The sequence below is a fragment of the Lepidochelys kempii genome, chromosome 2, assembly GCF_965140265.1.
Source record: "Lepidochelys kempii isolate rLepKem1 chromosome 2, rLepKem1.hap2, whole genome shotgun sequence".
NCBI lineage: Eukaryota > Metazoa > Chordata > Testudines > Cheloniidae > Lepidochelys > Lepidochelys kempii.
Genome location: NC_133257.1, coordinates 259,919,445 through 259,934,826, shown reverse-complemented (window position 1 = coordinate 259,934,826; position 15,382 = coordinate 259,919,445). Strand labels below are relative to the sequence as shown.

Below are 15,382 nucleotides of genomic sequence, written 5' to 3'. Positions count from 1 at the left end.
ATCAAGGCAATAGTTTGCTAACTCATTAATGCCCCTTTTAAAAACTCCCCAATCCTACTGAACTCAGTGGGATTCACTTTCATAGAATCATAGGCAAGTAGGGCTGGAAAGAACCTCAAGAGGTCATCAAGTCCAGTCCCCTGTGCTAAGGCAGGACCAGTAAACCTAGACCATCCCTGACAGGTGGTTGTCCAACCTGTTCTTAAAAACCTCCCATGATGGGTATTCCACAACCTTCCTTGGAAGTCTATTGTAGAGTTTAGCTGCTCTTGTAGTTAGAAACTTTTCTAATATCCAACCTAAATCTCTCTTGCTGAAGATTAAGCCCATTACTTTTTGTCCTGCCTGGATAAAATGGATGTAACGGTGTGATAGGACTCAACCCCCATCACCTGCAAGGCAAGGGGAAGAGTTCCTATTAGTCATGCTCTGCTCCTAGGGGGTGATTGACTAATTGCCTCCTGGCCAGACGAGGCAGAGCTATGACTTATAAGTAGACTGAGGGAGCTCATATGGGAACAGACTGCGGAAGAGACACGTCTCTGGCAAACAGAAGTCCTGGGATAGGGTTTAGTAGACAAGAAGCAATGGAGAAAGGACATTACAGGAGCAGGTCAGGCTCCTACAGGGGAAGCCCTGAGGTAGGGCCAACAAGGAAACTATCATGAAGCCTGAGAGGGGCAGAAGGGCTTATCCCAGAAGGAGTTTTTGTGAGTTGCCTGGAGTGCCAAGCCAGAGAACATCTAGGTGGGAGATGGGAGAAGAGGCAGGCTGAGAAAGGCTATTGTAGGTGCAAGGGAGAGCCTGATATGGGGACACCAGAGACACAGACCCTGTGCAATGCTACGACCAGAGACAAGGGGGCATCCATGAGGGGTGGACGTGCTACTACAAATGGATATAATTAGCCGGTGCTTAAGTGTTTACAGGAAATTGCACATTGTCTGTTCTATTAACAAAGGTTTTGATTACAATGACATTTGCTGTCAGGCATTAATATTAAATGATGTGCCCACAACGTTAGTCTGAGGAGTCGATACTATAAAAGAAGATTCCCTTTTTACATTCCTTGGGACATCTACAGTATCACAGCCTCAGCACACTTATTCCACCTGCAATAAAACACTAGCTCACTCCCCCTGGGTAATACACTATTTAGTATACTTGCAATTATATGTTTTCCAGTTCCAGGTGGCATGAAGGGCAGAGCAGTTGTGGCCATTACAATGTAGCAGGTTTCAAGTAGATTAAAGAAAACAAAATTCAATTACAAATGTTTGGGAATATTGATAAATAGAAGAATATGCCAGCCCTGCCAGAAACAAAAACGTTTTAAACAGAGATCTTTGAGTTCAACTAGAAGTAGACAGTCATTAGTATAACAGAAGCAGTATGTAATTTATTAATATTATTATTTGTATTGTGGTAGCACCTAAGAGCTCTAGTCATGGACCAAGACCCCACTGTGCTAAGCGCTGGACAAACACAGAACAATATGGCACTGGACAGTTTTGATATAGAAGAAGAACTGTCTCACATGATGAAATAGGAAACAGATGAAAAGGTGAAAAATAATGGAGAAGAATGGAAAAAGATTTGGGTCCAATCCAAACCTCACTGAAATAAGTGACCAAACTCCCTTTGACTGCAGTGGGCTTTGAACAAGACCCTATATGCAGCCACAACATACAATTATTACCAATTATTATATCACTGGTGCCTTACACAGGTCAGATTAAAGAGATCTATAGCAAATGAAGTGATGGCTGTGGGTCAAATGCCATATGCAACTTGTGCTCAAAAAGGCATGCAGACATCATGGTGCTGAGTGAAGCCTGTCATCCAAGACAGACAGGTAATAATAATGAATTTCCACACCAGTTACAGGCTTCACCAATCATAATGTGCAAGTGGTAGATCCAAAGGCTGGTGATTGTAAGCTCTTTGGTTCTTCTCATCATGTGGATGCAGTGTTTAATTCAATGGGACCCCACCCTGACTGGGGCCTTTAGGTGCCACTGCAATGTAAATAATACATGTAAAAATAACAGTGGTGGTTTTGAGAACAGAGGTTGGTAGTGCAAAAGTTTAACATTTCATTTTCAAGAAGTCAAGATTTACTCGCAGTGACATCAGAGACAGTCCAATGCTACAGAAATTTGGGCTATATTTGACCAAACTCTTTCTGCTATAGATGCTTGCAAAATCTGTGAAAATCTCTAAAATCTAAGGTTTAAATAAAGAAATGCTGCAATCTTGTTGTTTTGTCTTTTCTTAAACAAGTCAGTGTTAATATCCCAACAGTAATGACCAACCCTATGAAAACAAATCCACGGATGAGATAGAAGACAAAAAGTTTTCTGTAAGGAAACACATTTCATTTCCAAGCTAGAAAGGGATTTGAATAAACAAGGAGTCAAGAACAAATTTTTTTAAATGATGGATACCTTAAGATGGAACACATATTTTTCTCCATAATGGAGCTCACCAGTAATTTATAGAGATATTACAGTGCCTTTGCAGAATCCATACATGAAGCAGAATCTCTACTGAGTGCTCATTACCGAACAATAAAAAGCCAAACTGATGGATAATAAAGCTTGCCCACCAGTTCCCGTTTTGCATGTACATATTTTCATGACTTGTTTCTTAGCTAAGATGGTTGGATATCTTTTTCCCCCAGATGAGTTGCTTCTAATACATTTAAGTGCAAGAGGCACCTGCAAAGCAGACAAAAGGTTATGGGAAGAGTGTTGCACAGGGCAGATAAACAGATGAAGTACCAGAAGACAGAGAATATGCAGTGAATTTGTGAGTTAATGTAAAGCAGATCTTGTTAGTGCACACAGTGTGCAGGTTGCGTCAAAGGGGTTGAAGCTAATATTTCCCATCAGTGGCATTTTAATGAATAAGCTGAGTTAACAGATAACTGTCATTGTCCCAGTTTTCTAAATCAAGAAATGAAGGTAGAAAAGTTTGCTAACATGCTCATTGCCACCACAGTGGGAACCATTGGCAGAACCAAGATTAGTTCTTGATTCCGAGTCCTCCTATCAGATCACATGGCACTTAACATGTTAGGAAAAAGTGGGAAGATGAGGAGCTAAGATGACCAAGTAGCTATGGGAAAAGGCAGTGAGAGTTAAAGACATGATAGTGTCTGGATCATGGCAGCGGAGGCTAACATTGAGTTTTTATGGTGTGCACTGTATTCAACTATAGAGTAGCTCTGTTGCTTTAGACTTTTCAAGATAGACTTGACAATGGGCACAATCCTACACTTGGGAGGTTGACTGGATATGACCTCAAAGTACTTTTCCATCCCTATGTTCTGATTCTGTGATTCACTATAAGTCTCATACATGAGCCTCTAACTGTTGAAAAAATTACTGTTCTTATCCATTTCTAGTTCCAGTTACCATCCTCATTGCCACACTGTAATTTTATGTAGAACCTATTTACTGAAATGCTGCTAAGAAGGAAACAGTCAATTCTAAAGACTTAGAGCCCAGTTCTGCTCTCAGCTACACCAAAGTAAATACAATGTAACCTCACCCACTTTCCCGGTGCTACTCTAGATTCACATCGGTGTAACTGAGAGTAGAACTTGGCCCTTAATTCTGAAACCATGACAATGAGTTCCAGGCCTGGTGACATGAGTCCACTGGAATCCGATTTTTGTTACATTCCCTCCAGTGTGTATTGTGTTGTACTCGAAAAACTCAAATGTACAGCAGTGACAGATGTTCCAAATAAAATATAAGAAAGTTTGCATCAGATGCTTGAATTAGTGTAGACCAAAAAAAAAATGAAATTATGTCTACTGAGGTTTCTGCAACTGAGTAAGAATAATTGACTTGGAAAATATATCGCTGATCATGATTCTAATTCTCAAGCAGCTGCATATTCATAGAAGGCGCCACATCCCTTAAGTTTAGTATCTGAAGAATAAGTTGAAGAGGTCAGGTTTTCAGATGTTTTGGGATTTGGTAATGTAGAATTTTTTGGGGAGAGTGGAGGAGTAGATGAGTTATCATCTATACTAACCTCACTTAATGTTATGCTACATACAACACATCTTCCACTCTGGAGCATGGAAAACATCTGTAAGAGGTGCTAATCTTTTTGAGGTTCAAGCCAAGGAAGTGATACATTCTTTATAATAATACTAAGGAAGGACTAGAAGCATGAACCAGATAAAGCACATGTTTTCCTTGCTTTGTTTTGATCAGTATTCATCAAATTTGGACATTAATATCATATTGGGATATTTTCTTGACTTTATTGTTTTAGTCCTGAATACTGTAGTAGTCTTTTTCCATTACAAAAACGAAACACTAGAATTTATCAGTGTTAAGAAAATCCCACTAACTTCAGCCATATGGGAAACATTTAAAGTCAGGATTTGTTTTCAGATACATTTATTTGCATTTGATCAGTTAAAACAAATTATTAGCTAATTACTTGATGGGTGTCTTTTCATAGATTCCTAAATTGAAAAGGCCAGAGGGAACATTGTGATCATCGAGTCTCATCCCCCCGTATAGCACAGGCCATAGAATTTCCAACACTATTCCAGAGTCAAGCCCAATAACTTCTGGTTGTGAAAGAACATATCTTTTAGAAAGACACCCAGTCATGATTTAATGACTTCAAGTGATGGATAATCCACTACAGCTGTACATAAATTGTTCCAGCAGTTAATTACTCTCACTGGGTTATTTTGGAAATTTCAATCTAATTTTGCATTTTCTTTCTAAATGAAACTAAAATATTATTTTCAAAATTAAATGTTGAAAAGAAACATGTCCCTTTATGTTGCCAGATATTATCATTGTCTTTTATTAGTCTAGCAAAATGAAGACTAAGAAGGGATTTGATTCCTCTCTACAAATACATTAGGGAGGTAAACACAAAGGAGGGAAAGAGCTATTTAAGATCAACAACAATGTTGGCACAAGAACAAATGAGCATAGGCTGGTCAGGAATATTATTGGGCTGAAGGTTAGTGGTAGGTTTCTAACCATTAGTGGAGTGGGGTTCTCAAACAGCCTCCCAACAGGAGAAGTGGGGACAAATAACCTAAGTTCAAAACGGCGCTTGATAAGTTTAGATCTGTGATTATATGATGGTGCTGCTTGTAATAGCAGGGAACTGGACGCAGTGAACCAGGAGGTCCCTTCCAGTCCTATGTCCCTGTTATTATTAGTGGTAGTAGCAAAATTATATGGTGGCATCACCTAGAGGATTCATCCAGGCTGGCTCCCCAATGTGCAATCACACAGTAAGTGAAATATAATGTCTTACTGCAAGCATCCAGTCCATGTCAAGTTTCAGATTTGTAAATTGCTTCCCTTTTAAACTAAACTCAAAAGCAAATGGTACATACCTGGCAAACATCATAGTGCTCAAAGAGAGACAGCAAGCCGATATCACTGCGGTTAGTGATTCCTTTCAAAACTGTGATATTTCCATTTCCAGAATCCAGCTCTATTACATCATTGAACACGTTGGACACAGCTTTACCAGTCAGCAGCAAGTTCACAAGTTCCTGTTTATAATATAAAAAAAAGTCATCAACTATACATCTCGCCAGCTCACTAAGAATCAACACAACACATTGTGGTAACCACAGCTTTTACTGAAGTGGGGAGTTACCCTTATCTGGAATAAAGGCATTAGCTAAGCAGTGGGCTTTTCAAAGGATGTGCTTCAGGATTCCTACCCCAAAGTGCAATGAAGAAACATCAACTGGATTTAAAAGGCCAGCCAGATTAGGGCAGGAAAGCCAGTTTACATCCAATACAACCTTACATCCAATACTATTCTCAACCTTTCTAGGTTGGCACCCCTTATTCTAAGTCAATCATTTTCACTAGCCCTGACATGTTCTGTAACAGTAAGAGTAAAAAATGTATCAGCATAAATGCTAAGCCTATGTAATCGATGTGTGCGTGTTTTTCAAGAGGCTGACATACTTGAGCTTGAAGGGTGAGCAGATGCAGGGAGTGGGGGAGCGTGATTTTCTTTGCTTTAGATTGTAATAAAATTTTCACTGGCTAAGGATACCCCCACCCCCAATTGACTTACATTACCTGTCCCCTTGAGGGGCTGCAACCCACTGGTTGAGAAACATTGCAATACCAGAAGACATTATCAAGATATGGTTAACTAGGAGTTGAGTAAACAAGTATTTTATAATATTTTCCTGACATTTCTGCATGTGTGTGGGCATACTTTTTCTATCAGATTAGATTTGCCAAAAGGTTTACTAACTTTTGTGAACCTGGACTCACTCAGAGATGGATTTACCTTCATGGAGGCAGGGACATGCAGTATCTATCTATATGGCCCGTATCACTGCTGCCTTTGAAAGCCAGTGTGAACCCCAGGCCTCTCACTGCAATGGTATTACCATTGAAGATCATGTTGGAGAACACTGCAAGCAGGTGGATCCACTGTGGAAGGACAGCTTTAAAATACAATAAAGGTCTCAGAAAATTGTGACTGTGGAAGGGGATTGAGCCATTAGGGGTTTGACCTGAGCTGTGCTTTGATGGTTTGGGCTTCTTGGAACCTGAATCCCAAAGCACATCTCAAAGGGTGAAATGCCATGTGTATCTAAGCCAAAGAACATGTTCCTCCCATGCCCTGTGAATTGAAAGAGACAAAACTCATAAAGCCATTGGGTGGCTTTCCATGGAGAGCATTTAATCCATTCACATTGAAATTCAAAATCAGGCAGGGTAGATTCCTAACATTGTTTCATAAAGAAAGGCCAAGAAATGAGTGTTATATGGATGTGTTCATTTTCTAGGGACAGAGAAGAGAACAAGTCTTGCTTGTACAAAACAGCCTTCCATGTTGTAACAATGTATTAAATTCACCCAGTACAACTCTGAAACACCCTCCTCTGCCACTTACGTACAATAATCAGTGGTGGGCTTAGTCATGGCCTGTACCACCACTTACGGACTATACACTACATCTGCCAGAGTCTGCTCATGCTGTTCCTTCTAATATTACTGTTGGCCAGTCCATGGAGTCAGAGTGGTGTGTGAGTATAAAGCCGATGGAACTGAATGGGACACCACGCACATCTCACTTTGGATAAGGTCTCCACAAAACACGCTGACACTAATGGCACATGGCAATACACAGAAGCGAATTATGCCACACAAAGGAATTGGCTGAGCATTAATACACAATATTGTGAGGGTCCACAGAGAAAAAACAAAATATGAAGATAATTTTGAGGAAAAAAGTTTCAAGTTGCCATAGCTCGAAGGCAGAAAGAATTAAGCTCTTGCCAGTTTAGACTTGATTTATGATATCAATAACAAATTTACATATTTATAGCCAGTTTTTATTCCAAAGGATCCCAGGAGCTTTATAGACTTGCACGGATGTACAAACTACAGCAAGGGAGCTCTTAGTCCACCAGGGAAGTATAGCCCCCTCTTACAAGAAGCACCAAAGATGTTTAACACACACAGCAACACCGCACAACAGGTTTGGGAAAGGAAGTGAATAGTGCCTTTTTCCTGCAGCAATAATTTAGGTACTGTAGACAGAATGTCTTGAGTTTAAGTTTCACCAGGGCAATAAGATTACAACTACTTCTTTATGAGGACATGCCAATTTAATGATTACAGATTTTCAGGACCTCAATTTTATTTCTCATTGGAAGACAGGAACTCCACCAGCCCTGCAGCCTTAGTTCAATACTAAATCGGAAGGAAGAACAGTAATTTCTGAACAACAAACACTGCTTCCTGCATCATTGATGCTTACATGGCGGCTCAGTGGTATTTGTTAGGTCCCCCTGATCCAAGAACCCAGCAACTGAGCATCCAGTTCATTAAATGGGGATGGGAGAAAGATGCACCAGAAACCCAACTCAGGTATCGATCAAAAGCCCACTGACTACAGCAAGCTTTGGATTAGGTCCCAACTGAGCTTGCAAAAATAAAACAATTAGAAAAACAAAGAAAAAATAGAAAAATGGAAATAATAAAAAATTTTGTTTCAGGCAGGTAAGGAGAAGATTCACAAAGCGAGAGGCTCTCAGAACAAAGAAGAGAAAACGAAAGTCTTATAAAAGAAAAAAGGAGGAAGACACTTAAAAAAAGGGAAAAACACATGAGGAACCTGAAGTCAAGAGTGTTGTTTCTTCATGGAGTATAGTTCATATCATGTTGGCTTTTTGCACATGCTGTCTTTAACACTCACCCACCTCCCTTACTTACTTGTGTACAGTAGCCATGGGTGCCAATCAGTTGGTTAGTGAGCACATCAAAATCATTGCGCACCCTGAAAAAGGTTTGGGAAAGTTTAATCATAATTTCACAGGATTTAACATTTCTAAGGCTTGGAAAGTTGCTAACATGGCTCAGTTTTTGGATTTGTTTTGGGTACATTTCTCTAAGAAAAAATATGCTTGTTTATGTAGTTACCTAAAACCTGCTGAAGACATAGCAGACATAGCAAGTTGTTTTAAAAGAAATTAGCAATTAAGTGGTAAACTGTAGCAGTAAAGAGAAAGGGAAGCTGTTTTCAACAATAGTTAAAGCTACAAAACTCACAGCTCCTAGAGCGTTTTGCTTAAATAACTATTGAGCAAAAAAAGAGTGTTAGAAGAAGATACGCAAGCATTCTTCATATATATGCATGACTTCCAAGGATGATTGTTTTAGGACATACTTGATTTTGTATTTTATGTAATGTTTCAGATATGAAATATAGATATTACTAACAAAGGTGCCTCCACCAGGTTAGTCTGTCTTTGATCTCTAGGGAAATTCTCATTGCTATCAATGGGATGTGTCCATTAACTGCAGACAATTCTGTATATGTACTATACATAGTAGAATCTACCATACACAACATGGAAGAACAATATGCAAAGTAAAAACCCTATTCTGAGGTCCTTTATTCTTAGAAACAACAGAATCATCATAGTGCTTCATGCCACTGGTCCAGCTACTCCAGTACTCTGTCTCAGATAGTGGTCAGCATCAGATAATTCAGAAGAAGATTCAAGAAACATCCTAGTAGACATTATGGAATACTCTCCCCAAAGAGGAAGGTTTTTTTCCTAAATCCCATCAGTTAGTGGTTGGATTATGCCCTGAGACATGAGGGTTTATATCCATTATAATTCTCATGTAATTGTAAATATTCTTATACCTATAAATGTCTGATCCTTTTCTGAATGCAATCAATCAACTGGACCCTATGACAATTTTATGGCAATAAATTCCATGTGCTGGCCTAAAAAGTATTTCTTCTTTCAGTTTTAAATGTGCCAATTCCAGTTACATTGGTTCCCCTTATTCTCGTATTAGTAAACAGATAAAGGGCTTATCTGACTGACTTTCTCTATATATTTCATTGTTTTATATACCTGTTGCATGTTACCTCTTATGTGTCTCCTCTCTAAGCTGAACAATTCTAATCTTTTCACTCTCTCCTGATATGTAAGCCTTTCCATACATCTAACAATTTTTGTTGCTTGTCTTTGGACCCCTTCAATTTCAGCTTTAAAAAATACATATAGCTGTATAATATGTCTGTGATAATGGAAAAGGTATTATGGTGCACTTGGTGTGGTTAAAATAGGATTTAACTTGACATTTCATCCAAAACACGAACTTAACACTTATTTTCAGTTCAAAAATTTGGTTCTAAGAATAAAAAAGTTGGGGCAACTCTGCAGTTCCTGGTTACGTCCCAAATATTGTAGAGATATGTTTCTTGTGGTATTACTTGTAGTGCCAAACGCAGGATGTATTGTAAATCTTTTAAGATTTCCAGCCTGCTTTCAGGACTGAAGAGGTCCTTAGAATCACTATATCTGAACTGAACCTGCTGAGGTTCACATGTGCACTACTTCATGTGTATAAATGAGAAGGGCAATCCAAGAGCCAGTTCCAGTGATGTCTAAGTGCCTTACTAGCTAATAATATTTGTGCTGAATCAAAAGGGCTAAGAAGAATCCATGAACACTGTGTATGTGGTGTGGAAAAGTCTTGTATAAAGAGATCACAACCTTTCAAGGCATGGATGGAACGATAATAATCTTTGGAATTTGGCCACTTATTAGTTTTAGAAACAGTTGCATCTTGAAAATGCCATAGCCTTGTCCGAAATGAGCGGACTATACAATATACGTCAGCTAGGGGCAATGGGACATACAAGCAGGACAATGGAAGGAAGTTCTAATTGCCTCTTTAGGTGCAAACAATATGGGACTTTAGAGGTGTATCTCAGATTTTCAAGAAGAAACATGTGCATTTCAAATCATTTCTGCTAGGGAGGAAACAACCACCAAACATATAGCTATAAGATTTACAACGATTATAAATCATACTGTCACTACAGTTCCCCATTCCCAAGAAGTTAGCATGCAAGCCAGAGTGTTTATTTACAGTACAATAAGAGGTGTGGTATTTGACAGGCCTAGCACACTTTAGGCACTGTATAGACTGAAAATAAATACAGGTAACGACATTGCATTGTATATTTTTGTCAGCTTGCAATGCAGTACGTTGAAGACATGCAGCTTGTGAAAGGGTCATTAATTTTGATGTCCTGGTAATAAATTGTCTAAAGAACCTTAATAAATAAATTATTGTTATTAATAATACCACTTCAATAGCATTTTCCATCTGTCAGTCCTGGTTTATGCTTCTGCCTAAATCGATGTAAGTTACGTCACTCAGGGGTGTGAAAAAATCACCCCCGTGAGCGACGTAGCTTATCTCAACCTAACACAGTGTCTACACCATGCTTTGTCGATGGAAGATGCTCTCCCGCCAATTTAGCTTCAACCTCTCGGGGAGGTGGAGTACTGAAGTCAATGGAAGAGGGCTCTCCCATCGACTTATCGCATCTTCACCAGACCCGCTAAATCAATGCCACTGAATCAATCACAGCAGCACCAATTTACCAGGCCAGTGTAGACAAGCCCTAAGTCTTCAAGCACTCTACAGTGGTGAGTATCTTTATCCTTAAGTTAAAGATGGGGAAACTGAGGGACTATGAATTTTGTCCAATGGTACACAGTGAGTCAGTGGTTCAGCTGGGTATAAAATCCCAGTCTCCTGGCTCTATTCCCTAGGTCAGGAGGGTCTCAAGTCAATGAAAAGATGCTGCTCAAGTACAAGGCCATTAAAAAGGGGGATTGCCTTCTTTCATTACCCTATAGGGCTCTTGTGCATCTTCAGGGTGTGACATTATCAATATTTTCCTCTGTTACGATAGCATGGAAGTATTTCTGTGGAGTGGGAGAAAATATTTTGATTGGAGGCTGAAAACATGGAATCAAGTTAGTTATGGGATTTGGGTCATAAGCAATGGTCTGTAAAGAAAATGATCCAGTTAGATACCAAGGATCTGATTCAGGAAAGCGCTTAAGAACGTCCTTAAAGTTAAGTTCATTCTTAAGTGCTGCCCTGAATGGGCACCTATTTGCATAAAGCCATAATGATAGCTTTGGACTTCCAGATTGTTCTCAAAGGTCTTACAGATGAACTATTATTACTAGATGTGTTTTCTATTTTCAGCTTGCACTGTATTTACGGGAAACACATTTGCTCCATTTGGAACCCAAATGCTGATGTTAAAACTCCCTTCCCTATACCCAATTATTTGTAGCCATCTCTATCATCACATATTATTCTTTTAAAATATTTTTTTGGCGATGGTAAGTTCCCAGTGTAATTCTTTTGCTTTGTATCAGTTTGTCCCTTCATGACAAAAATACCACAGTGGAGCCCTTCTATAGTTATAAAACAATCCAGTGGCCCGCATGCACTTTTCTGATGCTTTCCAACACTGTCTCAGAAGGCTGCTGTTAGAGGCAGGACTGGTTCAGATACACATTACAGAATATCATCCTGACATACAATTAATCTCATTTTGCCTGGGCTCAACCACATTATTATATATTAACCTTGAGTCCTATTGGAATTATAAGCACTACAGTGCCATTAATCTCAAAGAGCTATACAAACTGTATGGGTAAGAGCCTCCGCTGATATAAATTCTCATTGCTCCATTGACAACGCTCCTTTGAAATCAATGGAGCGAATACAATTTACATCAGCTTACTATCAGCCCCAAAACTTTGTATCCATTCACCTACTTCGATCTGTCCCTCTTATTAAACCTATCAGTACATTGCAGCCACTCCTGATTTAGAAATTACAAACAAATTACACAAGAGTTTAGGAAAAGTAAAGAAAAAAACCCCATATTTAACTGAAACTGTAGTGAGAATGGGGATTTCTAGTGAGCGGTATCCAGGTTCTATCCAATTTTTAAGAATGCACACATAGAAGTTCAAAAAATGTAAAGAAACAAAAATACTTGAATACTGAACACGACGGTTTGAAATACTTAATCAGATGGACATCAGATGTGTGACACTCATGTTAAAAAAACAATGCTCTATAATGGTTTATGTTCTCAATCTGTTGATTCAAAAACCTGCAAGCTCCAAGGAAAATCCATGCCCTGTCTTTAATGGAAAACAGCTGAGAATTGCACATTAAATCCAAAAACCAGGCATACATTTAATACTGGGGGAAACGCTGACATAGCAAAACAAGCATAAAACTGGTTACTGTTCATTATTTATCTTAGATTTTCCTTCAGTTTGCTAGCTATAAAAAAAAAAAAGTGTGTGTTTAAGTTAATGTCAGTTCCTTAATCCTGAGGTGAAGCTGTAATAGTAAATTGATGACATCACACCCATTTTCATGGCAACACTGTTATATTAACAAACACACAATTAGGAGTCCACTACAGAAATAGAATTGACGCTAAGAAGGAGAAAAACTCCTCTTTGAATGTAAAGATCTCAAATAAGTATAAAGGAGATATGAGGAATGACAGGGCAGATTAATGGCTTTTTGTATTAATGGTCTATTTTTTTCCACATTTGCACAGTATGAAAGTCCTTTTACAAAGGTAACAGATGTTTAAAAAAGGGCAGAAAAAACCCGATGTTTAAAAACTGTGAAGGTTGTGATGTGACTCAATAAAAGCAAGGACACAGTGTTGTTCTTAACTCACTGTTTTTTCTTGTTTGGGTCCCAGCTCAGCAAATACATGTTTAACTTTAAGCATGTGAGTAGTTCCATTAACAAGACAGTCAGTTTTAATACATTCTGTATTCTGATTTAATACAACTTACTCCATGTAGGTACTTCAAATCCAGGCAGCTTCAACTCAGCCCTTCATTTTACCAAAGTATGTTGATTGTTTTCTGTATTTACCATGTCAAGCTCTTCTGTATCAAAGCCTGCCACAGTAAACAAAGATACTAAACCAAGACCGACCTATTTGTCCACATTGATGTTGATACTTAAGCTTAGCAAATATAACTGATCAAAGCTTGAGGGGAGGGAAAATCAGCTGAAACTTTGGTAAATTTGAGAGCGTTTTCCACTCTGTTCTGTTTCATAAAAGCCCAAGGTTTCATTTTCCACATATTCTGAGTTAGTTGTTGTTGCTTTGTTCTTTTTTTTTTTAATGGAACTTTTTGCCACCAGAACGAGAAGCACAAGCGGAGTCGATGAAAGAGCATCAGCTGTCGACTTACCGCAGTGAAAACTCCGCGGTAAGTAGATCTAAGTACGTCAACTTCAGCTACGCTATTCACGTAGCTGAAGTTGCATACCTTGGATCGACCCCATGTGGTAGTGTAGGCAATCCCTGAACTGAGAGAGTTAACAAGTGGAGTAGCATGAATGTCACTTTTGTGGTTATTTTATATTTAATCATTTATCACACATATCAGTGAATATATTGCTCCAGAGCCAGCGATCTCTTCGTTTTAGCTGCAGATTGCTCAAGCAAAAGACTTTTCCCACCGTGTTTCCTAGGCTAGAGTCTCTGTCTTTACTAGGCTTAGGCACTGACACAATCAAATGTGGTACCACACCTGAGGAAGGTCTAAGCCTTTCCTTTGGTACCAACAAGAGGGACCAAGGAACCACAGACATCTCTGGCATGCTCCACACCGAGGCTGATGAACTCGGTGCTCTCTCTGTGTGAAATGAGTCCAGTGGTGCCTGAAGTGCTGCCTCCCAGAGTAGCCCCTTGAGCCTGACCACTCTGTCCTTTGAGTGAGGTTCAAACCATTTGTAGATGTGACATCTGTCGCTGGAGTGGGATTTTCCCACACACCAGGCATGGGTCACTGCCTGGCATGGATTTAGCACAAGTGTGGCAGGACGTATACCCTGGTGAACATGGCATCGTTTTGGCACCCAGCCCTGTACTAAAGAATCAAAAATGTAGTCCAAAAGACCTAAGACTAAATCTATCAGTAAAAAAACTAGCTAAAACTAACTTATCTTAACTAACTAATTCCTAACGCAAAGGAGTGAGGGAAACACTTGTGATAAGTAGTCTAAGATCACTCCAACAACCATCGCTGGCAGTAAGAAGGAACTGAAGGAATCAATGGGCAGCTCCATCCTCTTATACCAGTGCACAGCCGCGTAAGGCAATAGAGGGAGCTTGAGCTGACCTGATGGGTACCACTGAGGGAAAAAGTTCTCAAATAACTGTGCACGAGGCTAACACACACATACAGCATAATGGACATGTGTGAGCACTTGAAGAAGAACTGCATAAGACAATTCAAGAAGGAGCTGGACACATTTGTGGAAGAGAAAAGACTACAAAGATGCAATTACTAGAGATTGGGGGTCGCAATAAGGAGATACAGGTTGACTCACATTTTGCTGGGTTTATAATAAGTCACCTTTAATGACCTACACAGTCTCCTCTTGACCCCTAACTTTTTGGTGGTTTTTCAGAGATCAAATGACTATTTTCTTCATTCATAAGAAACACTTTTTAAAAAGTTAAAAAGGTTCAAATAAGCACTGCTGTGTGCACAAATCTAGTTGCAATGAGCTACTATTAAGCAGTGAAATGCCCATGGTCCACGCTGGCCAAATAAGTTCCTGAAGTTTGTGAGTAATACACTGACGGTGTGTGTGATGTAGCCAATATTATATTTAGTCTTGAGGGGATGACAAGCTAGCTTCAAAGTGGTAATGCACTGTGCTTGCATACAGGAATCTGAGATAACATATTCAATTGGTCAACTGGGCCTCGGTTTGGCAATAGGTTATAGAACAGATGGTCTCATGTATAACAAAGGAGGGAGAGAGGCCAAGAAGATTTTATGTTGCTACAATGGGGGCTCACCGCAGGACCATTCTGGTGGGATGCAGGACTTTAAAGTAGGCTTCTGAATGGATGGATCAGTGCCAGAAAGGTCCTAATAGAGCAACAGAGTGTGCCTAACATTGCCTGGATGAGTAAGATGTTTGAGGAGGAAGTCTGAAGAAATGTAACA

At 39.4% G+C, this 15,382-nt stretch overlaps 1 protein-coding gene and 1 long non-coding RNA gene across 3 annotated transcripts in view; one reads left to right on the top strand and one right to left on the bottom strand.

The window, feature by feature from the left end:
- The window catches only part of LOC140907852 (uncharacterized), a 94,411-nt gene extending 86,347 nt beyond the window's left edge, over window positions 1-8,064 (top strand). The window contains exon 3 of the long non-coding RNA XR_012157658.1: window positions 8,033-8,064. This is a non-coding gene — a long non-coding RNA (uncharacterized lncRNA). The remainder of the gene's footprint in view (window positions 1-8,032) is intronic.
- MINDY4 (MINDY lysine 48 deubiquitinase 4) overlaps window positions 1-15,382 on the bottom strand; it is a 100,377-nt gene that overhangs the window by 19,513 nt on the left and 65,482 nt on the right. For both annotated transcript variants that reach the window (XM_073334753.1, XM_073334752.1), the window contains exons 14-15: window positions 8,250-8,313; window positions 5,390-5,551 (exon numbers count right to left, since the gene is read on the bottom strand). In XM_073334753.1, coding sequence (XP_073190854.1) covers window positions 5,390-5,551; window positions 8,250-8,313 — 226 coding nt within the window. The remainder of the gene's footprint in view (window positions 1-5,389; window positions 5,552-8,249; window positions 8,314-15,382) is intronic.